We start from the raw sequence: 24462 nt of genomic DNA on the forward strand, positions 1-24462 counted from the left end.
AAAGCCTTCCTGGGTGACTGCAGGTGCAGACAGCTCACTGAGCTCCACAAGCGCCCCCCCCTGCCATGGGCCGGACAGACAGACAGTGGCTGGGGGAGTTTACTCACTCCCCTTAGAATGGAATCACAGTCAGCAGGTATTTATTGGGCACCTACCGTGTGTTTCTCCGTGTGGAATGCAGCAGGGAAGAAGCAGTGGTTTCTCCCGGCAGAGGCATGCTTGGGAAACCCCATTCATGTAATGAGAGCTGTGAGGAGAGAGGCCAGCGTGCCCCTGCGGGGTGGAGCAGGGCCCCCTTCACAGAGGAGGAGAGAGTCACCCCAGGAAGGTGTCGATCTCCTGCAGGAGGGCAGCACAAGCACAGGCAGGGAGGAGCAGGGTGTTTGAGGGCAGCAGGGGGGACAGCGCCCTGACCAGAGCCGAGGCCGTGAGCGAGTGCCCACTGGCGTCCTGGGTGTTGAGTGCGGAGCTGGCGGAGCCCCGCCGTCTGCTCCCTGGGCCCCTGCCTCCGGCCTCCGCCTCACCTGCCCATGTCCCTAGCTGGGGTTTTCATCCCCAGCTCAGGCCCTTTTGGGCCTCCCTGGTAAAGAATCCGCCTGCAATGTGGGAGACCTGGGTTTGATCCCTGGGTTGGAAAGATGCCCTGGAAAAGGGAATGACTACCCACTTCAGTATTCTGGGCTGGAGAATTCCATGGACAGAGGAACCTGGTGGGCTACACAGTCCATGGGGTCACAAAGAGTCAGACACAACTGAGCGACTTTCACTTCAGGCCCTTTTGCTCAGGGTCCTTTAGCAGAAAGTCTCCAAACAGGGCCTAGGACTCTAGGAAGAATGTGGTGAGGGCCCAGACTCAGCGAGCCCTGCACTCTCAGAAGGACCCGGGCCCTTAGGTCACCTCTGTGCGCTGGGAACCGGGTCTTCTTAGATCCCTACCCCACCCCCTCACCCCTCAGGGCTCATCTCTGCTGACTTGGGTGGAGCCTGCCCGCTTCACAGACGCTTAATGTTTCAGACAAATGGCATCATCGGCAGATTATTTCCTGTTCCCATCCCTCCACCTCAGGGAAACAGCTCTTTTTCATCCCACAGTAGCTGTTGTCAAAACCACTAAAACTCCCACAAGAACCAAGTCTGATGTTGTAGCCACAAAATCCCAGTCCCTCCCAAATGAGTAAACCAGGTCTCAGCCAGGACGCGGCTGATTTATAAAGCGCATATGGTGGGCCCTTGCTGGCTTTCCTGCCAGGAAGGGGGCGAACCAGCTCCCCCGCAAATCCCTGACCCATCTCCCCAAGAACGGGCCTGCCAGGCTAGCATCTCAGCCCTGGTGCTGCCCCCTGGTGGTGATTCAGAGAACTGGCTGGCCCTGCCTCAACCACTGGCTCAGCCTGGACAGGTCTCTAGAAATTGTGCCTTGGTATTCAGAGGTGTGGCAGACCCAGCTTCCACCAGTGAGCGAGTAGATGAAGTGTCATCCATCATCCTTAGTGGTTTAGGGAGATTGATTTGTGTGTATTGACTCATTTAACAAATACTCAAAGTCCACAGGGGTGCCTGCTGAGCGAGAGGAGGGGTGCTTGTAATATACAAACAAGACACAGCCCTCACCTCAAGGGCTTTTATACCAAAGATACACAGTGCAGTATAACAGAAAAAGTACTCAAAGCCACCGACCCAGGGACGATCCCTGGTTGGGGAACTAACTCCTGCATGCCACACAGCATGGCCAAAAGCCCCCAGAGACCCAAATCTACTTGCATCTGTGTGACTAAAGCAAGCCCCTTGATTTCTGGAATTCCCTTCTGTCATATCTTCTTCAGTGTTCTAACTTGGACAGTAAATGACTCTCCCCAACTGAAAACACATATGAAAGACGAAAGGCATTGCCTTGTATAGGTAGGCTGGTTTGTTTTGTTTTTTCAGGGTGTCTTAGATAGTCTGCATACTTGAAACCTATGGCTCTTAATCGGGTGATTTTGTGGCCCTCCCCCCCGCCTCCCCGGTACACTTGGCAGTCTCTGCAGTCATGTTTGCTTGTCACAACTTTGGGGGTGGTACTGGCATCTGGTGGATGGGGGCCAGGGATGCAGCTAAAGACCCAATGATGCACAAGACATCCTTGCTACGAAGAATAATCTGGTCCAAAATGACATTGAGAAACCCTGTTTTAAACTTTGAAAGTAATCCATCTTCCCCCCCCACCGCCCCCCGCATTTCTCCATCAGAGCCACCCAGAAGCTAAAAGACTTGATTTCAAAATGAAGACAATTCAGCTTTGGGAGTCTCAGGATGACAAAATTTGCTCCATACTTAGCTCATCCCTTTAGGTCTCGATTTCCTCATCTGAATGGTGGGGCCAGTTATACTCATCTGGATTTGTTGTGAGCAGCCAGCAATCAAAACGATTGCCTCTCAGCTGATCCAGAAAAGCCAGACACGTGGCTGTTTCTCTCCTGGACTGTGGGTTGTTACATCCCCACCCACTCTTATTCAGCTGCCGAGAAGGAGAGAAACAGCTTTTGTCTGACCAAGGGGCTCCCTCCTCTACTTGTTGGGAAGCAGTTTTATCAGGGCATCATTCTGTGTTCTTCCTCGTGTCTCCACCATTGCAATGCACCAATTGCCTGTTTCCTCCCTTCCTCTAGAAGTGCATGTGGAACCCCACAAGAAGCAGCTGCACGTGACCCTGGCTTACCACTTCCAAGCCAGCCACCTGCCCACCCTGGAGAAGCTCGCCCAGAACATCGACGTCAAACTTGGGTGTGACTGGGTGGCCACCATATTCTCCCGGGATATCCGATTTGCTAACCACGAGGTAACATCTCACGGGGGCTCCTGCCCCTGCTGGGGGTGCCGGGCACTGTCAGTACCAGCTGCACTTGCTGCTGAGAGGAGACAGACACCCGAGGAAAGCAGTGGGGCCAGCACTGGACCAGGAGTCAGCCGGCCTGGGATTTCGTCCAAGCACTGGCTGGCTCTCTGGGAATCTGTGCATCTCGCGTCTCTGGGTCCCACGTGGCTGAGCTGTGTAATATTCTCCACTGTTCTGTCTGCCCTGCCAACCTTACTGGAATAGGATAGAAATGAAACAGAATAGATAGAAAAGCATGTCGGTAAATTTTAAAATATTCTATCTGTTCATGGGATGAATAGGTAAAAGACATCACCCTGATCTTAGGTGAGAAAGATAGCTAAATACAAAAGAAAATCTGTGAACACATAGTTAACAGGTATTTCCTGTGGCATGCACATTACCCTGGAACATACTAAAATTTTAAAATGTCCTCTGCTCAAGGAGTTTGAGTCCAGTGGGGAAGAGAGAACAGATGCATATGAAATGAAGGCACAGACCAAATATCAGGAGAGTGTGTGTGCATCACATAGGAGGCATAAGAGGGACAGGGTGCTGGCATCCTTCTTTTGAGGGAACCCACATTGCTTTCCAGGATCAGCATGTGCCACCTCTAAAGAGTCTTGCTGTCCTTTTTCTCCTGAACAAGAAGCTGAGACACGGGGATTCAGTGACTGGTCCAAAGCTAAAGAGCAATTTAGGACCAGAACCGAAGCCGAAAGCCAGAGGTTCTGATCAGTAAAGATGGGCAACCCACCTAAAAAGAGACCAGAGTCTGCAAAAATTGTCCTCTGGTTTAACTACATTTGTGAAACATAATTTATTTCCTAGTTTTTCAGAAGCAAAAGAACTGATATTTTTGTTTATAGACTTTTAACATCCTTTAGACATTTAAAAAAAAAAATTATGAAGAGATTCAGGGTCTGGGTCAGGTGACCTCATTGTTGATTTGAATGTGGTGGGAAGAACCAGCCCCTGATTGAGGTCTGTGGGGTCCGAGAGGGTCAGGGATACGCAGCTTTGTCTGGCTGTGCTGATGGGACCATCACGTCCTCCTTCCAAGTCATTTGATGCAAGTTTCTGTAAAGACACAGCAAGGAGACTGAGCTTAGCCTTCCTTCAAAATTCTGGCGTCTCCTGGAATAGCTTAGCGTGAGCCCTAAGTAGAACAAAAGAGGTGTGGCTGAATGGATCCCTTCCGAGGGCAGGGGAAAAACTGTCAAGGATGGCATGCCAGTGGGCTGTGAGAAGTCACCTTTCTAAGAGAAGGGAGGTGGCGATGGAATTTTCCAAGGAGTATCTTCTAATCAACACTGCCCTCCAGTTAACTCAGAGGGCAATTGCTTTTCTGCCTGACCCACATTCTGCTCAATTGGCACCGAGGGAATGAGGCAGCTAGTGCCCACAGGAATTATTTTCTAAAAATAACATGGCCTCTTTTTATCTCTTATTTGTAAAAGCTCATTTATTACTGCTCCTCCTGATCAAGCTGTCCCTCCAGGGTCATCTGGCTTTACCTGAGCCCCGTGCATATATAAACTTCACCTTGCCTTCTACCTCCTCCTGTGCTCAGGAGGCAGGATTGAGTGATCGGTCCAGCAAGGTAACAGATGTCCAGACAAGGCGAGTGGTTTAGGCAAGGACAGTCAGCAGGTAATGCCTAGGAATCCTCCGAGATCTCACCCCTCTGCTGTTCAGGTGTGACTTCTTGTGGGCTTGCACGTGCCTGCTTGTGCTGCACACCATCTCTTCCACATTCAGTGTGCCATGCTAGTTTATGTGCCAAGCACTGGAAATCTAGAGGAAGGACAGAGTTCTAGAAAAAGCATAGATTTTGGAGTCTAGCACACACGGCTTCAAATCCTGACTCCCTATTTTTGCATATAGATTTGCTTTTACAACTTCTAGACAGTAACCCAGTCCTTGGTTCTCTTGGGTGCAAAACAGTGATGACATTTTGCTAGACTGTTGGTATGGACTAGAGGACCTCCCATAAGCGAGGTTTCAGCAACAACAACAAAATTGCCACAGCTGTAAAAAGGGCTTCAAAGGCAAAGAGGGTCAGTTCCTATCATCACGAAGGGCTGTACCTGCCCTTCCCAGAGTAGCAAACTTTGAGCTTAGTCCCCAAGTAGGAAGGGAGGAAAACATACTTGAAATAGACTCAAGAATTCTTACAAGTAGATGCTAGACATAAGAGAGTAAGGATCAGGTAGGACAAAACTTGGAGAAGGGAATGGCAACCCACTCTGGTGTCCTTGCCTGGAGAATCCCACGGGCAGAGGAGCCTGGTGTGGGCTACAGTCCATAGACTTGCAAAGAGTCAGACGCAACTGAGTGACTAACACTTTCAGGACAGAACTAGGCAGTGTGTCCTGAGATCTCCCAAACTTGGGCTGACTTTTACATGCCATGTGGTTTCGGTGAGCAGGAAAGAACTATGGGGACCTGAGAACCGGTTATAATTTGAGATTTGCTGCAGTACATTGATTTTCCTTATTGCTTATTCAGTAAGTCGAAGCTCCTTGTTGTCCAACTGCTCTCTGCCTAGGAGTTGTCCCTTCTGCTCCTTTCTGTACCTTGACCTCCCTGGGATCTCCTAGAGCCAGAAGACTCACACCCAAGTGAAAGGAGGGATGAGATCTTCTCTGTCATTTTTGAGTTTCTCAAAGGAAGGGCCTGCCGCTGAGTCAGAGGTGTCATTACCCAAGACTGTGCTGCGCTTGAGCATCTAAGGAACCTGAGTTTAGACTTGTTCCGTGTGACTCGGTGCCTCTCTCCACCCTGTTCCAAGAAAAGGAGCATTGCTTCTGGTGTCTCATCACATACCTAGCTTAGAGATTTAAGTGGTTGTTTGTGAATTTTCTTTTTCCTTAAGCTGTTTTTTAACAACCCAGCAACAAAACCTTCTTGGTTCGTTTGGAAATGTGATTTGAGTGTGTATCTGGCAGGTGGGGAGGTGACGGGATGGAAGAAGATCTGGAGCCAATAGATGCTGGAGTGAGGATTCGGAGAGGAAGTGGTGCCCTAAATAAAAGGGATGTCAGAAATCCAGTGGGGCAGTCCAGTTCTGTGCATTATCACGTTCGTTCTCTGGTGGCGGGGGAGGGGGGACCATTTTTACTGGCTCTTCTCGTTAGAGATTTCCAGAAGGAAATTCTTTATGACACGTTCTGATGGATCGCCTTGACCCCAGGGAGCTGATTAGCTCACAGGCCTACCTAGCACAGGCTTTGGGGGTTAGCATCAGCTTGATGGAAAGATAACCCCTTGAAAGCCAAGTGTCATGGTTCAGTAGAAATAATTACACCTCTTCTGTGTGCCAGAGTCCTCAGGAGTTTTCTTAGATTGTCTCATTTAACTTTTATAGTCCAAGTATTATTTTACGGATGAGAAAATGAAATGGTAGCCGCTCAGTCGTGTCCAACTCTTTGCAATCCTGTGGACTGTAGCCCACCAGGTTAGTCTGTCCATGGGATTCTCCAAGCAAGAATACTGGAGTGGGTTCCCATGCCCTCCTCCAAGGGATCTTCTTGACCCAGGGTTTGAACCTGGATCTCCAGCATTGCAGGCAGATTCTTTACCGTCTGAGCCACCAGGGAAGCCCCTGCAGATGAGAAATAACAGAGGCCAAAGTTAAAAACCCGTACGTGGGAACCAGAATACTTAGCTTTCCTCTGGTGGCTTCAGGATTGAAGGAAAAGCTGATAAAACGGCTCCGTCTTAGTGTCCCCTTATGAAACACACAGAAAAATATTTTCCTTAGTATTGCGGTCTCCTGCTGTTAACAGAAAAGTAGTAAAATATTAATAGATGTTTTCCAAAGTATCTTCTTACCTCTGCCTGTGAGGCAAAATAAATAAGGAGGCAAAATATGGAATAAATCAGACGAGTGACATGGCCTGGGGTTGGCCCAAGGGGCTTTTTCTGAGCCCAAAGAGAGAACACGTGGTCTCCACCTGTTGACTGACAAGAGCTGGTTACACACAGGACACTGATGGCTGTGAAAGATATTTTTCTTTCAAGGTCTTTGTTAAACATGGAGGTTTAAAGAAAGCTCTTTGAAGGCAGGACCATGTCTTATTTGAGCCTCTCAGTTACATGGAGAGGAGACATTTCGTCCCCAAAGCCTTCCTAGCAGAGTCTCTCACCTGGGTGTTGGTGACATTGCATGGAAGACTCCTTCCCGTGAGCTGTGTGTCCAGGGACTCTTACGGCATCAATGTGACAGACAGAGCAGGGAAAACGAGGTTCAGACCCGTCTGTAAAGCAGTTTACTGGGGAACCTGCAGGTTTTCATATGAATTTATAAAAGCCATGTCTTTTGAAGCAAAGCTATGCCTGAAGGAAAGTCTGGAACCAGCCAGAAGCACTGTCTCCTCCTGAGAGGAGAAGAAATGGCTTCTGATCTGAATCCAGATCTCCTCAGAGCCTGCAGACCCCAGAGGTGCCCGTGAATGCGAGCAGAGCACACAGGCGGGCCCTGAGCGCCCAGCAGAGCTGGTCAGGCGTGGGCCTCACACCTCCCTCTCCCCCTTTTCCAGACATTACAGGTGATCTACCCGTACACCCCGCAGAACGACGATGAGCTGGAGCTGGTCCCCGGGGACTTCATCTTCATGTCGCCCATGGAGCAGGCCAGCACCAGCGAGGGCTGGATCTATGGCACGTCCCTGACCACGGGCTGCTCTGGACTCCTGCCAGAGAACTACATCACCAAGGCCGACGAGTGCAGCACCTGGATATTTCACGGGTGAGCCCATGCCGGGCTCTCTGCCTGCTGCTTTTCGAAGGACACTGTGGCCCTTGAGGAGGTGGTGGGACACGCAGGGTGGCAGTAGCAGCATGAGGAGTCCAGCGCTCTGGGTCCCAGACGTTCAGGGAAGGGCGGAGCTGGGGCCTGGGAAGAGTGGGAGACTGCATGCCCTGCTTTACCCTACCTGCCACGACGGCTGGAACATCTGTCAGGGTTCTCCATCAGAGACGAAACAGGCTGCTTAGGGGACATCTCTTCTGGCCTCAGTGTGGGTCATCTCACCACCGAGTCTTTATGGCTTTGGGGCTTCTGTCCACTTTGTCCCAGGTCATTGTACAGACTCCCCAGAGAAGCAGGACAGATTCTCACTATGCTAGCCAGCCAGTAGTGAACAGGTTTGCCAAGGTCAGGGGACCTAACCACCTAAGCCAGTCCTCAGACCTGGCACATGAATGCCTAGATGACAGAGGCCATCTCTATGGAAATGGGTAACCTCCAGAGGCTGAGAAAGGCAGGTGGTCCCTTCCCCACCCAGGTCTTCGGTGGAGTGCCCCCAGACCAGCCTGCTCCCACATTGAGAGTGGCCTGTGTTGTATGGCCAGCTTTGTCCTGATAGGTGCCTTCTGTTCCTCTTTTATGTTTTTTAATCCGGGAAGTTCAGAGCCAGCGCTTCCCTGGTGCATTTTGGGCGTCTGGCCAGGGCGTGCGTGCTGGTTTGCCTCCCTCCCTCTTGTTCTTGCCATGTGCCAACGTGGCTGAGAGCCGGAAGCTCTGAGCACCAGCTGCATGGTGTGCAACGTTGTTATTACTGTCATAAAAGAGAAGCAGAGACGGGCAATTTCACTGAGTGTTTTGCCTAAAGGGAGAAAAGAAAAGACCGTCCCCTCCCCTGATTAGCAGCAGGCAAATCACAAACCCGATGATGAGAAAGAGTATCTTCTTCCCTAATAACTCTCCCCAGCAAGCCTCCCTCTTCCTTCCCACCCCCAGCCCATGAACATCCAGCATTTTATAGCTCAGAATGGAAGGTCAAAGCTGCCTCGTGTTCCCCAGACCATTGCTTCCTCAGAAATGTTTCTTTGTTGGGTTTCCAAAGTCACCATTGTTTTTTGTTTGGTTGGTTGGGCTTTGTTTTGGCCATGCCATGTAGCATGTGGGATCTTAGTTCCCCAACCAGGGATCGAACTCGTGCCCCACTGCCTGATACCAGGAAGCTCAGAGTCTTAACCCCTGGACCGCCAGGGAAGTCCCCAAAGTAACCATTTTATGCCTATAAAAAAACAAGTGAATCACAATATTTGTGAAGAAACATAATCAAAAGATTTGATGATACCCAGCTCCCAGATCATTCTTCCCAGGAGGGCTCACTGTGAAAGGAGTACACGCAGGGGGATTCCTGCTGGCCCCATGCAGGTCTCCGCATCCAGACCACTCCTGCCAGAGCTGGAGCTCAGCCGAAGCAGGGGCAGGCTCGGCGTCCAGTCCACAGACCCCAGGGAGGCCAGTGTGTCACCTCCCTTTATTTTGGGAATTATGTCTGAAATTTCACTATCAGCTTCCACAGCCAACCCGGCTGAGAATGGGGACATACTAATGTATTAGGTGTTAGGGTGCCATAATTACGAATTTGAGTTTTTATTCTAGGAGTCTTGAATTCAAATCCTAACTCTCCATGCACCAGCTGTGTGACCTTGGCCAAGTTGCATGACCTCTCTGAGCCTCAGTTTGCTAATCTACGAAATGAAGATAACAATTGCATTTCCCTCATAGGTATCTGTGAACACTGCTTCTTAGGGATCAGTGCCATGTATAAAACAGCACTGGGTCTAAAACAGCCATCAGCTTTATGGTTATTCTTTTTCTCTGACTTGTCTTTCCTAGTCCTCTCTTACATGCTCACCAAACCAGATGTCCCTTCCACTGCAGTGATCCTATAGAAGCGTGGTGCTTTCCTGTTTACCCCAGAAGTGGAAATGACTCAGAAAGGCTGTCAGATAGTCTCGTTTCACTCCTAATCCCAGGTAGCCCGGGGGAGGGAGAGTCACAGGGCTCCTCAAGTAGCACCTGCTGACTTGCTGAGAAGTTGCAGAGGGAACTCCAGCATCAGGGAGGGACTTGGGGAGTCAGCGACCCTTCACGACTCTTCTTCCTCTGTCCTTCTCAAGTTTTCTGAGTTCCTCCTAAGGAAACATGTTCCTACCACCTTTGTGAGAGCACCTCGCCTGGTCCTGAGTATCTCCAGACACATGTCAATTGGCGGAAGCCTCTGAGTTGGAGTGGGCTAAGTAGTCCTCCTCCGCAGCTGACCCCCAGGTCTGATGTGTCCTTGGGAGGTGTTTCCATGGTAATTACGGGTGTCAGGTACATCGTCCTCTCTGCACCTCATCGGACTGCGGTCTGACTGGAACTGTCAGCCTCACGCTGTCTCGGGGAGTCGGGGCCTTTGATTCCAGTGATGCCTGAGAAGAGGAGGAGGCCAGCAGTCCCCTTGCCAGCTGAGCTGAAGGACAAGGGATCCAGTCAGTGTCTTCACAGCTGTAATACAGTGCAGAAACTAGGAAACATGTACAAGCATAATGTCAGGATGATTCCATAGATCCAGACATTTCAGGCCCTGGAGCTTTGATGAATCAGACAATGAAACTGAATTTTCTTTAACTCTGTGATGTTTAGGAGGGTCTCTGTTTAAAATGAAAACAGCCAGTCTATGAGACTGTGAGTGGCACAAGATTTCCTTAGAAATAACAAAAAGAATAACCAAAAAGCTAATGGCTGTGTTAGATTGAGTGCTGTTTTGTACATACGGAACTTTACCCTGATTATAAAGTAGCAAGAAATCTAAAATTAAAATGTTCTCCCTTGACACGACCCATTGATGCAGGAGGAACTGTCCGTCGCATTTGCCTAACAACCGTATTTGAATTGCAGTGTTTTATTAGATAAAGCTTTTTGGGAACTTTGCTAATCAGAATAATTTAAACATGGCATGATCTGCTGCCTGTCTTTCAGCAAGACCTCTTTGGGGGGCTTCTGTAGTTACATCCAGAAACAAGAACTCTTGGCTCATAGCTCCACACAGCTGGTGAGAATGGTGTCCTCTGGAAAAATGCTGTATTTAGTCCTCTTGTTGGAGGTGTCATTGAGACGGAGAGGGGTTTGGAGACGGAAGGAGGTGGCAGAGGGGGTGATGGCCAGGGACTTCTGTGGCTTCACGCGGAGCCACAGGCAAAGTGGTGGGGAGGGTCAGAATCTTCCTTCTCCTTTGTCAGTTCAGATGGAAATCACTGTGGAAAAGATTAAAGGCAGCAGGAATTGTTTATTTCTTTGGAGCCAGGAAAAGAGCTGGAAACAATGGTACAGAATTGATACCTCATTATTCTGCAGCATGCCTCTGGTGCCAGCCAGGCCCACGGCCCCCAAATAAGCACAGCATCGCAGGCCCCATCCCTGCCCAGAGGGATGAACACATCTGTTCCAAGCACGGAAATCCATCCACCCCTAATTTATTAACTGCAAGACTCCAGTATGAAACAGGGTGTTCCTTATAAAAATACCCAATCACTGTGTTGTGTACTTGAAACTCATATGATATTGTCAATTATACTTCAATGAAAACATTTTAAAAAGATGTTCCTCCTCAGTTAACATCTTCCTTGTCTCCCTCCACAGCTCTTACTCCATCTTAAACACATCCTCTTCCAACGCGCTCTCCTTTGGGGACGGCATCCTGGAGAGGCGGCAGTATGAGGACCAGGGCCTGGGGGACGCGACGCCCCTCACCATCATCTGCCAGCCCACCCAGGTAGGGCTGACTATCAGGGCCACATCCTCAACTCTGCTCAGGAGGCACTGAGCACCTTTTTTCACAAAGGGTGAGGCATTGACTTTTCTGTCCTGAAAGGGTTACCGATCTCTCAGGGCACACCATCCTAAAAGGTAAACAAAAATTTAAGAAGAAGAAGAGTCAGATGGGTGGCACTGACAATGATTACCAGCTCCTGGGTCTAGACTAGTAAGGAAGACTGCTCCGCAGAGCAAGGGACGTGTTATCTATAAAGAAGTAACACAGTGGACCCTTGAACAATCCAGGGGTTAGGAGTGCCAGACCTCCAAGGGCTGGAAAATCGAACTGTAACTTAGAGCTGGCCCTCCATCTACCCAGTTTGGTACCCTCATATCCACCATTCTGCAACCTCAGATTCCACACTCTGTGGATCGTAGAGTACTGTAGTATTTACTTTTGAAAAAAAAAAAAAGCTGTGTATTAGTTGGACCCCATGCAGTTCAAACCCAAGTTGTTCAAGGGTCACCTGAAGTATCAATTTCACGGGGCATTGTGAAGATTAAAGGAAATATGAATACGGTTCTTAGTACAGTACCTGGCACATAGTGAATGCTCAGTGTATGTCTGAGATATGCCAGAAAGGCTGCAGGACGGGGGAGTTGGGGGAAGGGGGTTTTGGGTTTTAAAAGAACTTTTTATTTTGGAGTATAGCCAGTTAACAATGTGGTAGTTTCAGGTGGACAGCAAAGGGACCCAGCCATACAAATACATGTATCCATTCTCCTCCAAACCCCCGCTCCCATCCAGGCTGCCACATGACATTGAGCAGAGTTCCCTGTGCTAATGCAGTAGGTCCTTGTTGGTTACCCAGTTTAAATTCAGCAGAGTGTACACATCCATCCCAAGGGCTTCCCAGGTGGCGCTAGTGGTACAGGACCTGCCTGCCAGTGCAGGAGATAGAAGAGATGTGGGTTCTATCCCTGGGTCGGGAAGATCCCCTGGAGGAGGACATGGCAACCCACTCTAGTATTCTTGCCTGGAGAACCCCATGGACAGAGGAGCCTGGCGGGCTTCAGTCCATGGGGTCACACAGAGTCGGACACGACTTAAGTGGCTTAGGATGCACACGCACACATCCATCCCGAACTCCCTAGCTATCCCCTCCCCACATTGTTCCTCCAGGCAACCGGAAGTTTGTTCTCTTAAGTCTGCATGTCTGTTTTCTCTTTTGTAAATAAGTTCATTTGTATCATTTCTTTTCAGATCCCACATATAAGGGATGTCATACCGTACTTCTTCTCTGTCTGACTGACTTCACTTGGTTTGACAATCTCTGCATCCACCCATGTTGTGGCACATGGCATTCTTTCACTCTTTTTAATGGCTGAGTAACATTCTATTGTATATGTGTACCACACCTTTATCCATTCCGGGGAAGGGTGGTTTTGAACAGTATACATTAATACAAAGCCAATTAAAATTTCAGGTGTGTTAGGGAACAAGAGACTAGCTGACAGTGGCTGGAGTCCGGAACTTGAGTTAGGAAACAGTAGGAGAGGCAGTGGAAAAGACCACGCCACCATCCCACATACCAGCCTTGCCAGGGCAACAGGAAGCACATGCAAAGTGTGTGTACTATACTGGTCAATGCCAAGCCCACAGGAGTTGACAGCCCCTGAGGAAGCTGGCAAGAGCTGCCTCCATCAGAAAGAAGAAATCTAGAAACATCTGCAAGGACCCACCCAGCAGTGATAGAAATCAGGGTCATTCAGACAAGCCTTTGACTGGACTTGCCGATTTCATCACCCAGAGGTAGCTGCTGTCCTCCCTGAGCCATTTCCAGGGACACCATCGTGCGGGCAGCCAGACGACAGAGCCTAACCTGTGATTAGAACTGGCAAAGCAGGACCTTCTGGCTGGAGGAGACTATGGACCACGTGGCCTTACCACCATGTAGGGGAGATGAGGCAGGGGCATTTGTGGTAATGAAAGTTCTCGCCTCCTGATGAAGCATCTCCTTAGGGGAAGAAGCTGTCCTCTAGATGGCGTCTCTCCATACTGGCTAGTTTTGCCTCTGAGCTGTATGTAACTCAGGTTGCCTTCCTGTTCAGTAGTAGCCGAGTGTTAATGAACAGCAACAGTAACGATACAACCATCTTCATAACCCTTCTCATTTTGCAGAGCACCTGCAATTCATCTCATTTAAGCCTCAAAATAGCTTTTGAGGTCAGTAAATGAGGCTTACCACGCCCATCTTATAGACAGGCCAGCTTAAATCCAGGGTACTTAAGGGGTACTTATTCTAATTAAACATTAGTGAGACTTACTCTAGAGCCCGGCTCACCCGCACCCAGCCCTGAGACGTGTCTACTTCCTTGTGTGCCCCCCCCTCACTCACAGCCTTTCTTTGTCCGCAGCCTCTGAGGATCAGCAGCCAGCCTGGCCCTCAGAAGAGATGCCTCTTCGTGTGTCGGCATGGTGAGAGGATGGATGTCGTGTTTGGGAAGTACTGGCTATCCCAGTGCTTCGATGCCAAAGGTGAGTGGTTGGTTGGCCTGCTCCGCATTGGCATACCTCTCACAGCCTCTAGGGGGCAGCGGCAAGCTACATTTATCTAGATGGAGTCATTGTGTTGCAGAAAGTGCCTCTTACTGTTACACTGTAAGTCCTTCCTGATAGTCTGGAGTGTTAGGGGAGAGAGAATTGTCCTCGCCTCCAGTCTATCAACTGGGACACCACGGACCACAAAAGGCAGATGTCTTGCCCAGAGCCACAGGACAGGCAGACGCAGGAGTCCTGATTCCAGGTCCAGAACTCCCTCCAGTAAGTTACCCTGGCTTATTTAGTTCCATTTTCATTTGTCTAAGATAGGCTTGCATCTCAGAGAGTCCGACCTGCTTTGGAGTGTCTGGTTGTTACTTTCACTTAAAAACCATCTCTTGGGACCTTCCCTGCGGGTCCAGTGGTGAAGACTGCACCTGCCAAATGCAGGAGCTGCAAGTTGGGTCCCTGGTCCAGGAACTGAGATCCCAGATGCCTTGTGGCCAAAAACAAAACAAAACAAAAAACAGAAGCAATACTGTAACAAATTCAATAAAGACTTTAAAAAGAAAAAAGAATACTAGTTATTAAGAAAAAAAGACTTAAGCTCTTCTTACTTTTGTCAGCAGAATGGACGCATGGATTTGAAGACACTCTGCCAAAGGAAGAGTGTCAGTATTTTCTAGAGAGCTCAGTTCCATTTCCCTTTGGCGAAAGGGAATGGAAGTGGAGGGGCCAGCAGGATCAGCACTAGAAGTCCTAAGGAAACAAACTCATGTCGCCTTGGTCTAACATTTCTTTCCAGGCCGCTACATACGCACCAACCTAAACATGCCTCACAGCTTACCTCAGCGGAGCGGCGGTTTCCGGGACTACGAGAAAGATGCTCCAATCACGGTGTTTGGATGTATGCAAGCCAGACTCGTGGGTAAGTGTCCCAGAGTGACCACATAGCCTTTTCTGGCTACTTCTTCCAAAGACTGGCTCCAGCAGATATGCCAAGGACACTGCTGATGGCTTTCCTACACTGCATTAACTCAATTCAAAAGAGATTTATTAAGTAACCATTAGGTTCAGGGCACTGGGTTGGTTTAACAACGTGAACAAGGTAGAATCCCTGTGGAGGGGTGTGTGGCCTAGTGATGGGGCAGGGTCAGGCTCAGCATGGCAGGTAGGTCAGCTTCTTGCAGGAGGGTGAGGAGGAGGCACCCAGGGGTGGCTGAGAGTATAGAGGCCAATCGGTCTCCAGGATGCTCAGCTGTTTGCAGGTCTGGTCCTTACCCGCCACGCAGAGCCAGCAGCCTCGTCCCACTCAGTCATTTAACACACATGGTTTGATCACTTACCTTGTGCAAGGCACTACACCAGGTATTAGGGATCTAAGCATGAGTCCCCGCCCTCGGGGAGGCTTGTAAGTGGATGAATATCATAGAGTGTGCTTTACTCAAGAATGCAACTATGTACCAAATGTTATGGGAGCACAAAGAAGACATAAGCCCAGAAGAGAGTAGAAGTTAGCAGGAGGGCAGGAAGGCATCTCAGTGGGAGGATCACCATCGAGTCATAGACGCGAGAAGCAGCATCTAGAGTACGGAGGAAATAAGCCGTCTTGTTCCTAGAGCATCGATTGTGAGCAGAGACTGGCAAGCTGGAGACAGAAAAGTTTGTGGAAGACTTTGACCACCATGGTAAGGTGTTTGCACTTCATCCAGGAGAGAAAGATGGGCATGTTACTGCTTGTAAGGACCAGAGAGACAGCGAAAGACGAGAAGGGGTGTGTCCCTTGATCTTCCATAGAAATACTGGGCAGGAGACTTGTTGAAAATGAGACTGGGACTTCCCTGATGGTTCAGTGGTTAAGATTCCACTTGCCAACGCAGAAAACACAGGTGCAACCCTAATCCAGGAAGATCCCACAGACTGTGGAGCAGCTAAGCCCACATGCTGCAACTGCTGAAGCCCAAGCAACCTAGAGCCCATGCTCCACAAGAGAAGCCACTGCAGTTAGAAGCCTGACAGTGCAACTAGAGAAAAGCCCAAGCAGCAACGAAGACCCAGCACAGCCAAAAACCAGTCAATTAAAAGAAAATGAGACTGAAACTGCTGGCCCCACGTGAGCCCCCACCTGAGAAGAGAGGTTTGCAGGGTCTGCCTGGCATCCTCTCTTCCACACTGAGAGTCATGCTGAGGCTGTGTAAATTATCAGATTGATTCTTCTCTGGTTTCCTTTGCAGGGGAAGCCTTACTGGAGAGTAACACCATCATCGACCACGTCTATTGCTCCCCGTCCCTGCGCTGCGTCCAGACTGCATACAACATCTTGAAAGGTGAGACTTGATGAAGGTCAACTAGTCCATCCCTCCATCACTAGACAATCCGACACTAATAATAGATTACCCTGGATTCAGGCAAACATCAGCCAATTGGAAGTTTTGAATTTGAGATGTTTAGCAATGATACTTTCAGAAGATGACTTTGCAAAAGTCCCAAAATCATACTCTGATAGCAGAAGCAAGATGAAGAGAATATACAGATATTGTTTTCTTGAAAATCTAAAGCTCTCTTCAGTGATTTGCAGGCTTGTAAAATGTTGTTGTCTGGCAATGATTTAGAGCCTACAGAGCACGATTTTTTTTCTTTTGGCACTAAAACAAATTGTCTCCTCCCACTCTGCTCTGTCTGCTTCTCCTTTTCAGCAGCAGTAGTTCTCCTAGGTGTCTGGAAATATGAACCATCCTTGTTTTACTTGATTGGAGTAACTTCAAAAGCACCATTGTTATATAAAGATATTCAGCCTTTGCCCTAAAATCCAGAGGCCTGTGTTACAGGAATCTCTATTCTCATTTCACTGAAAGAAAAACTAGAAGAAACAGTCTTGACTGTTTACTTGTACCAAACAACAAATGAGCCAGCAAGGAAATTACACTATATTTGAGACGTCTATTTGTTTACTTTAAGCCAGAATGCATCTATGTATTCAAATGCATTATCTGTTCCATTTGCACAGAAAAACTGGGCTAAATGCAATACAAAGAGTTAAACAGAGCCAGTTCCTACTCCAAGAACAATGACACTATCATAAAACACAGGAGTTGTGCATTGGCAAATATTCAACACTCGATTTTCTAGTAGAGAAAATGAATATATGATATGCAAATATAATGTAAGCTATTATAATGAATGCTAAAGAATTTCTGAAGTTTCTTGATAAGAACATCTTGGAACTGACTTTAGAAAGAAGAATTATAGTAGTCACAGAGCTGTACAAACTATACACATAATGATCTTTTAAAAAATTGGACACCATTCAGAGTGCGCATACATCCTGGAGGTGTCACCAGAATATTCTCACGTGTTTATGATTACAGCGATGAAAAACCCTTGTCTGAACCTGCATGCTTCTACCATCTTTAAGCTATACGTAGCATCCGACAGGAAAGGGAAGATTTATCAGAATTTTTATACTTTGTTCATCTTCATTTTATCTCTAAGGTTTACAACAGGAAAATCACTTGAAGATCCGAGTGGAGCCTGGCTTATTTGAATGGACAAAATGGGTTGCTGGGAACACCTTACCTGCGTGGATACCTCCATCAGAGCTAGCCGCAGCCAACCTAAGTGTTGATACAACCTACAGGTAACTCTCTGAAACCTCTGTTTCCCTGAGGTCAGTGTGGAAGTACTCTTCACCAGGCCAGATAAGGGCGTGAAGGACCAGATGTAGCTCAAAGACAGTTGTCCATATTGGTGGAAGTCAAGCTACAATTAAAAAAAAAAAAAAAAAATCGGAGAATCAGCATTCCTTTGTGTCTGGCATTACTATGGAGTGTGTCTCCCTCTGACACACGTTCACTAGGGTTTTCCGATTTTACTGCATCCATTTCAGTGGCTAATAAAACCACTTGCAATGCCAGAAGCACACACCAGCTAACGATCAAGCAGTTCAGAAGTTTGTTGGGGAATAAGGGAAATTGCTGTGCCTTGACTTGGATTGTCACTTTCGATTTTTCAAAGTACTTTGAATTATCTTTATTCATTACCACCATAACCCCAGGATGGCAGCTAGCCACTTCCATATATGAGAGAGCTCAGTGACCTCTGAAAGTTACCCATGTAGTGGACACATCTGACAATAATAATAACTTACCTTTATTGATCATTTTCTTCGTGTCAAGCACTGCGTAATCAGCTTTATAGTAGTCCTTTGCTTTTTTAATTAGACTGTTATTGAGAAGAAATATTTATAGGTTGTAACATAAGTACATTAACCATCAGAAATCCACTCAGCACGTCTTAGTGACGTGGTAGAAAAGGCTTTTTGTGTTATTACGTGACTTAGTGACTAAACAATAACAAGCCATATTTTAACTATTTTTAGTAAGCAATGGGCTTTTCCTCACCCTATATTTGGTTCAAATATTTTTGTTAGTTGTTGTTATTACCTTGTCAGTCTGAAGTAGAGTTTCAGGTTGAGTGTAAGAAAAAAGAAATCCACTCGAGCATTTGTAAAATGTCTTTGAGGAAGGATAGATACTCACCATTACCATGGGGAATTAAATTCATAGTTCTTAAGACAGAATCTGGAACAATTCTTGACTAAGAAAGCAGAGCTTTCTTCCTTGTGACATCCCATGACCTTTCACTTCAAATACTTACCCAAACCTCAAAGCAATGCCAGTTTCTGGCTAAGGTCTAAGAGGGTTATCTTTTCTTCCATCCTCGTTTTTGGCTCTACAAAGACCTTAGGTAACCCCCTTCATTAATAAATATGTAGAATTAGAATTCCTCAGAAATAAGACTAAATCAATCAGATCCCCTGCTGAAATAATTCACATTTTGTCCTGTCCACACTATGGTCACTATTTTCCTGTTCCTTGGGGAAACAGCAGTAAATTACTGTCCCCACGCCAACAGCCGTCATCCCTATGCCCTGGAAAGAGAGCAGGTTACTGCCAACATGGGTGAAATGACTTTCCTCACGTACCACCCAGCCCCTCTCAGGCCATGTCTTCAGTCCATCCCCCTTAGTGCATCCTACAGTTCTTCCCAAGCTTATTCACACATACCCCATCAGTAGTATGAACAGAAGGATGAATGCCAACCCCAGGGTGAGGACATGGTTCACATTCCAGATTTTCTTTTCCTCTACAGAAAATCAAAATGTAACCATTTTGTGTTTGGGGGAGGGGAGTGAAGTTAAGCATCTAATTCTATAAATTAGTTGTGAAATTCACCCATCAAGCATGAGAGGCATAGTCCCTAGCGTCAATTTCCCTCTGAAAGTAATTATGTCAAGTGAGCAATTCTTTTAAAGCAAGTAGTGGTACCCAAATGATTGAAGAAATGTGGTGGGCAGAGAGGCAAGGACCAATAGCCAGAGTATTGTAAGTCAAGCAGGCATGGCTTCTAGATTCATATCACCTTGAACAGGAGGGAGGAGATGCTGAAAGGTGGATTCAGGCTGGTAACTAATATACAAGCCTCATCCACGGGTAACAAGACCCATCTAAATATAGAAAGCTGCCCCAGTGGAGCTGGGTGGGAAGCACGAAGACAGAAAAAATGAAATGCACACCAGTTGGATGGGGCTTTAGAACAGGACCCTGATGACCGGGAGGTAGCAGAAAAGGGGTGTGGAGCTTTGGATCTGAAATATTAGAGGAACAACAAGTCATACTTTGGTGTGGGACTCAGGGCAGAAGCCTAATCTTCTAGCCTGGACCAGAGTAGGCTGGGGAGTAGAGAGTGTACCGGGAAGAATACTGTTCCAAGGATACTACCCGAGTACCCAGAGATCTGGGCTACAGTCTAGTTGGTGGTTGGAGAACAGTACGTGGGTCCTGCAGGTGTGGCTGGAAGCATGCTGCTGACAGGAGTGGGAAAGCTGTGACAGTCCCATCCTCATCGGGACCCATTCAAACAAGGAAGCCATTCACAGGTTCAACTTCAAGGCAAGAACTGATCAAAAGGAACTGGATCCCAGAATCTCCCAACTCTTCACTTATACAAATTGTATACATTACTGTGTGGTTTCCCCTGCAGTGACTCCTGGGCCATACAAAGAGGCCTTTTGTCAAGAGTGCTGGGGGCATTCCTGGGAGACCAGGTGCTGTGAACGGTCATGGAACTGGATAAGAGGAAGGAGGAGCAGAAAGACTTTGCCTCTGAACAGCAAGGCACATCCTAGCAAGTCATGTTTCTCCCTATTCCCCAGGGTGTTATGAGATTCAGAAGGTGGTTTCCTAGGAGAGAGATGCTTGCTATGAGAATGTTATTTAACTGAGAGCGGGTTTCAAATGGAACAGAATCCCTTCTGTCCAGACAGTAAACTCAAGTTCACAGAAGGGCACTTTTGAGGACACTGTCAGAAGCCATCCAGGGTGGAGGATAACTTTACAGGCATTGAGTTCAGCCTCAGGTTCAAGTCCCTGCTCTTAAGAGTTCTAATGATGTAAACAGGTCATCTGTAGCCTTTCCAAACCTTTTTGTCATCCATAAATTCAGAATTTGCAAAAGTGTTTGCTAGATGGGATATGTTCAAAGAACACAGGTGCTTTGCACAGAGGCTGACACATGGGAACCTCTCAATAAATCTTAGCAGCAGCAATGCCTGCTGATGAAGATGCCATGAGAATTCAAGAACACACTAGCTCCTCCATGCACTAAATACCAACAACAAAAGACAAGGAAGCAGAAAATATCATATAGTTGTACTTTAAAAAAACAAGATAAACATCTCATAGCCCAGAAAACTAAATAGTAAAGGAAGGTGGAAGCAGACAGAAGCGACTGGGATTGAAGACATTCAGGGTCACCAGGATCAGAGGGCCCTACTTTGAAAGTCCTTTTGTATGCCATGTACATTATGTCTATCATTTACATCAATAGCCTACTCACCCCAAACAAAGATGAGAAGAACCCAGTTTCTGTATGTTCTCTGGGCTTCTCCTAGGGCCAGGTATGTGGTCTCTGTTAAAACTAAGAAAGAAAAGGAGAGATTGGTTAAGGGTTATTAGCTCACAAACCCAATGGACCTAACATCTGTTTTTAAAACCTATCCTTAACAACCTCCCAACTCATTTTATGAGGCTAGCATTACCCTGATACCAGATAAGAATACTGGAAGAAAAAAGAACTACTGGTCAATACTCAACAACAAAACAGTAGCAAACCAAATCCAACAGCACATCAGAAAGGATCATATACCATGACCAAGTGGGGTTTATCCCTGGGCTGCAAGGATGGTTCAGTATGTAAAAATCAATAAATATGATATACCACACTGAGTAGAATAAAAATTATATGATCATCTCAATAGATAGAGAAAAAGCATTTGACAAAATATACCATCTTTTCATGATAAAAATGTTCAACAGATTGGGTACAGAAGGAACATATGTAAACATAATAAAAGCCATATATGGCAAGCCCACAGCTAACATACTCAACAGTGAAAGACTGAAAGCTTTCCTTTAAGATCAGGAACAAGACAAGGATGGCCACTCTCACCACTGCTATTCAACCTAGTTCTGGAAGTTCTAGCCAGAGCAGTTAGGCAAGATAAATAAAAGGCATGCAAGTTACAGGAGGGAATGGCAAGACATACTTAAAATGATGAAAGAAAATAACCTACAGCCCAGATTATTGTACCCAGCAAGGATCTCATTCAAGTATGAAGGAGAAATCAAAAGCTTTTCAGACAAGCAAAAGCTGAGAGAATTCTGCACCACCAAACCAGCTCTCCAACAAATACTAAAGGATATTCTCTAGACAGGAAACACAAAAACAGTGTATAAATTCGAACCCAAAACAATAAAGTAAATGGCAACAGGATCATACATACATATACACAATGGAGTATTACTCAGCCATTAATAAGAATACATTTGAATCAGTTCTAATGAGGTGGATGAAACTGGAGCCTATTATACAGAGTGAAGTAAGCCAGAAGGAAAAACACCAATACAGTATACTATCGCATATATATGGAATTTAGAAAGATGGTAACAATAACCCGGTGTACGAGACAGCAAAAGAGATACTGATGTATAGAACAGTCTTATGGACTCTGTGGGAGAGGGAGAGGGTGGGAAGATTTGGGAGAATGGCATTGAAACATGTAAAATATCAGGTAAGAAACGAGCTGCCAGTCCAGGTTCGATGCACGATACTGGATGCTTGGGGCTAGTGCACTGGGATGACCCAGGGGGATGGTATGGGGAGGGAGGAGGGAGGAGGGTTCAGGATGGGGAACACATGTATACCTGTGGTGGATTCATTTTGATATTTGGCAAAACTAATACAATTATGTAAAGTTTAAAAATAAAATAAAATTTAAAAAAATAATAAAAAAAAAAATAAAAATAAAGAGGTGAAGTCTGAAAGGTTAAGTGACTTCACAGAGACGCAGGAAAAAAAAAGGCATGCAAGTTGGAAAGAAAGAAAACTCTGTTTGCAGATGATGTGATGTTATACATACAAAATCCTAGAACTGTCAGAATTAATCAACAAATTCAGTGAAGTTGCAGGATACAAAATCAACATATGGAAGTCAGTGATGCACAAAAGGAAACTCAGAATGTATCAAAGACCTAAATGTAAAGCCAGACACTTTAAAAAGAACAAAATAATGCCATTTGCAGCAACATGGATGGGCCTAGAGATTATCATATGAAGTGAAACTCCTCTGTCCGTGGGATTTCCCAGGCAAGAATACTGGAGTGGGTTGTTGCTATGCCCTTCTCCAGGGGATCTTCCCAACCCAGGGATCAAACCTGTGCCCCTACATTGCAGGTGGATTCTTGACCATCTGAGCCACCATAGAAGCTCCCAAATTAAGTCAAAAAAAGATATCATATCATTCATATTTGGATCTGATTTTTTTAATGATATAAATGAACTTATTTACAAAACAGAAATAGAGACTTTGAAAGCAAACTTATGGTTACCAAATGAGAAACAGGGAGTTGGAGGAGGGGGGCAGGGAGGGATAAATTAGGAGCTTGGGATTAATGTATATACACTATTATATATAAAATAGATAACCAAAAAGGACCTGCTGTATAGCACAGGGAACTCAATATTCTGTAATAATATGTAAGAAAAACTCTGAAAAGGAATAAATATATGTATACCTAAATCACTGTACACTTCAACTAAAACTGTAAATCAACTATATGCCAATAAAATTTTTAAAACAATACATTTTAAAAAGTCAACTAACAATTTCAACAACAACAAAAAGAAGTCAGCTGTATTTTTATACACTAACCTTGACCATATGAAATAGAAATAAAACAAACCCATTCACATAGCACCAGAAACAGTAAAATACTTAGGAATAAATTTAACCAAGGAGGTGGAAAGATCTGTACTCTCAAAACTACAAAACTTAGGTAAAAACTGAAGAAGATACAAAGGTGTGTCCTACACTCTTTGATCATAAAAAATAATATTGTTAAAATGTCCATACTTCCCAAAGCCATCGATAGATCAAACATAATTCCTATCAAAATTCTAATGGTATTTTTCACAGAAATAGAAGAAACAATCCTAAAATTTGTATGGAACCACGATAGATGTTAATAGCCAAAATAAACCTGACATCACACTTCATGATTTCAAGTTATACTACAAAGCTATAGTAACTGCCATAAAAATAGACACACTGACCAATGGAACAGAACTGAGAGCCCAGAAATAACCCTCAAATATTTGACAAGGGAGCCAAGAATACTCAATGGAGAGAGGGTAGACTTCAATAAATGATGCTGGGGGTTTCCCTGGTGGCCCCGTGGTTAAAGATTCACCAACACAGGGAAGGTTGGTTTTGATCCCTGCTCCGGAACATCCCACATACCGTGGAGCAACTAAGCCTGGGCGCCACTACTGCTGAGCTCACGTGTCACAGCGGCTGAAGCCCGTGCACCTAGAGCCCGTGCTCTGAAACAAGAGAAGCCACAGCAATGAGAAGCCCACGCACCGCAACTAGGGAAAAGCCTACACACGGCAAGAAAGACCCAGGGGGGCCAAAAATAAATAAATCATTTTTTAAAAAGTGACGTTGGGAAAACTGGATAACCACATACAGAAGAATGAAATTGGACCCCTATCTTACACCACTCTCAAAAATTAACTCAAAATGGATTAAAAATTTAAAGAACTGAAACCATAAAACACCTGAAGAAAACATGGGAAAAGTCTTTGACAATGATTTTTTTAGATATGACACCAAAAGCATATGTAATAAAAAACAAAATAAGGAAGACTACATCAAACTAAAAACCTTCTATAAAGCAGAAGAAACAACAATATGAAAAGGCAACCTACAGGATAGGAGACGATATCTGTAAAATACGTACCTGATAAGATACAGAATAGAAGATACTTGCAGATCATATACCTGATATCGTCATATACTTAACATCCAAAATATGTGAACAACTGATGCAACTCAATAGCTAAAACACAATCTGATTAAAAAGTGGGCAGAGGAACTGAATAGATATTTCTTCCCAGAGAAGACAC

At 46.1% G+C, this 24462-nt stretch overlaps 1 protein-coding gene across 1 annotated transcript in view; it reads left to right on the forward strand.

The window, feature by feature from the left end:
* Nucleotides 1-24462, forward strand: part of UBASH3B (ubiquitin associated and SH3 domain containing B) — a 70507-nt gene that overhangs the window by 37636 nt on the left and 8409 nt on the right. Inside the window, exons 6-12 of the mRNA XM_010830658.1 lie at nt 2649-2818; nt 7399-7607; nt 11280-11412; nt 13812-13932; nt 14741-14863; nt 16170-16262; nt 17428-17572. Of these exons, the coding sequence (XP_010828960.1) occupies nt 2649-2818; nt 7399-7607; nt 11280-11412; nt 13812-13932; nt 14741-14863; nt 16170-16262; nt 17428-17572 (994 nt within the window). The remainder of the gene's footprint in view (nt 1-2648; nt 2819-7398; nt 7608-11279; nt 11413-13811; nt 13933-14740; nt 14864-16169; nt 16263-17427; nt 17573-24462) is intronic.

The sequence above is a fragment of the Bison bison genome, unplaced genomic scaffold, assembly GCF_000754665.1.
Source record: "Bison bison bison isolate TAMUID 2011002044 unplaced genomic scaffold, Bison_UMD1.0 scf7180017864518, whole genome shotgun sequence".
Lineage (NCBI taxonomy): Eukaryota > Metazoa > Chordata > Mammalia > Artiodactyla > Bovidae > Bison > Bison bison.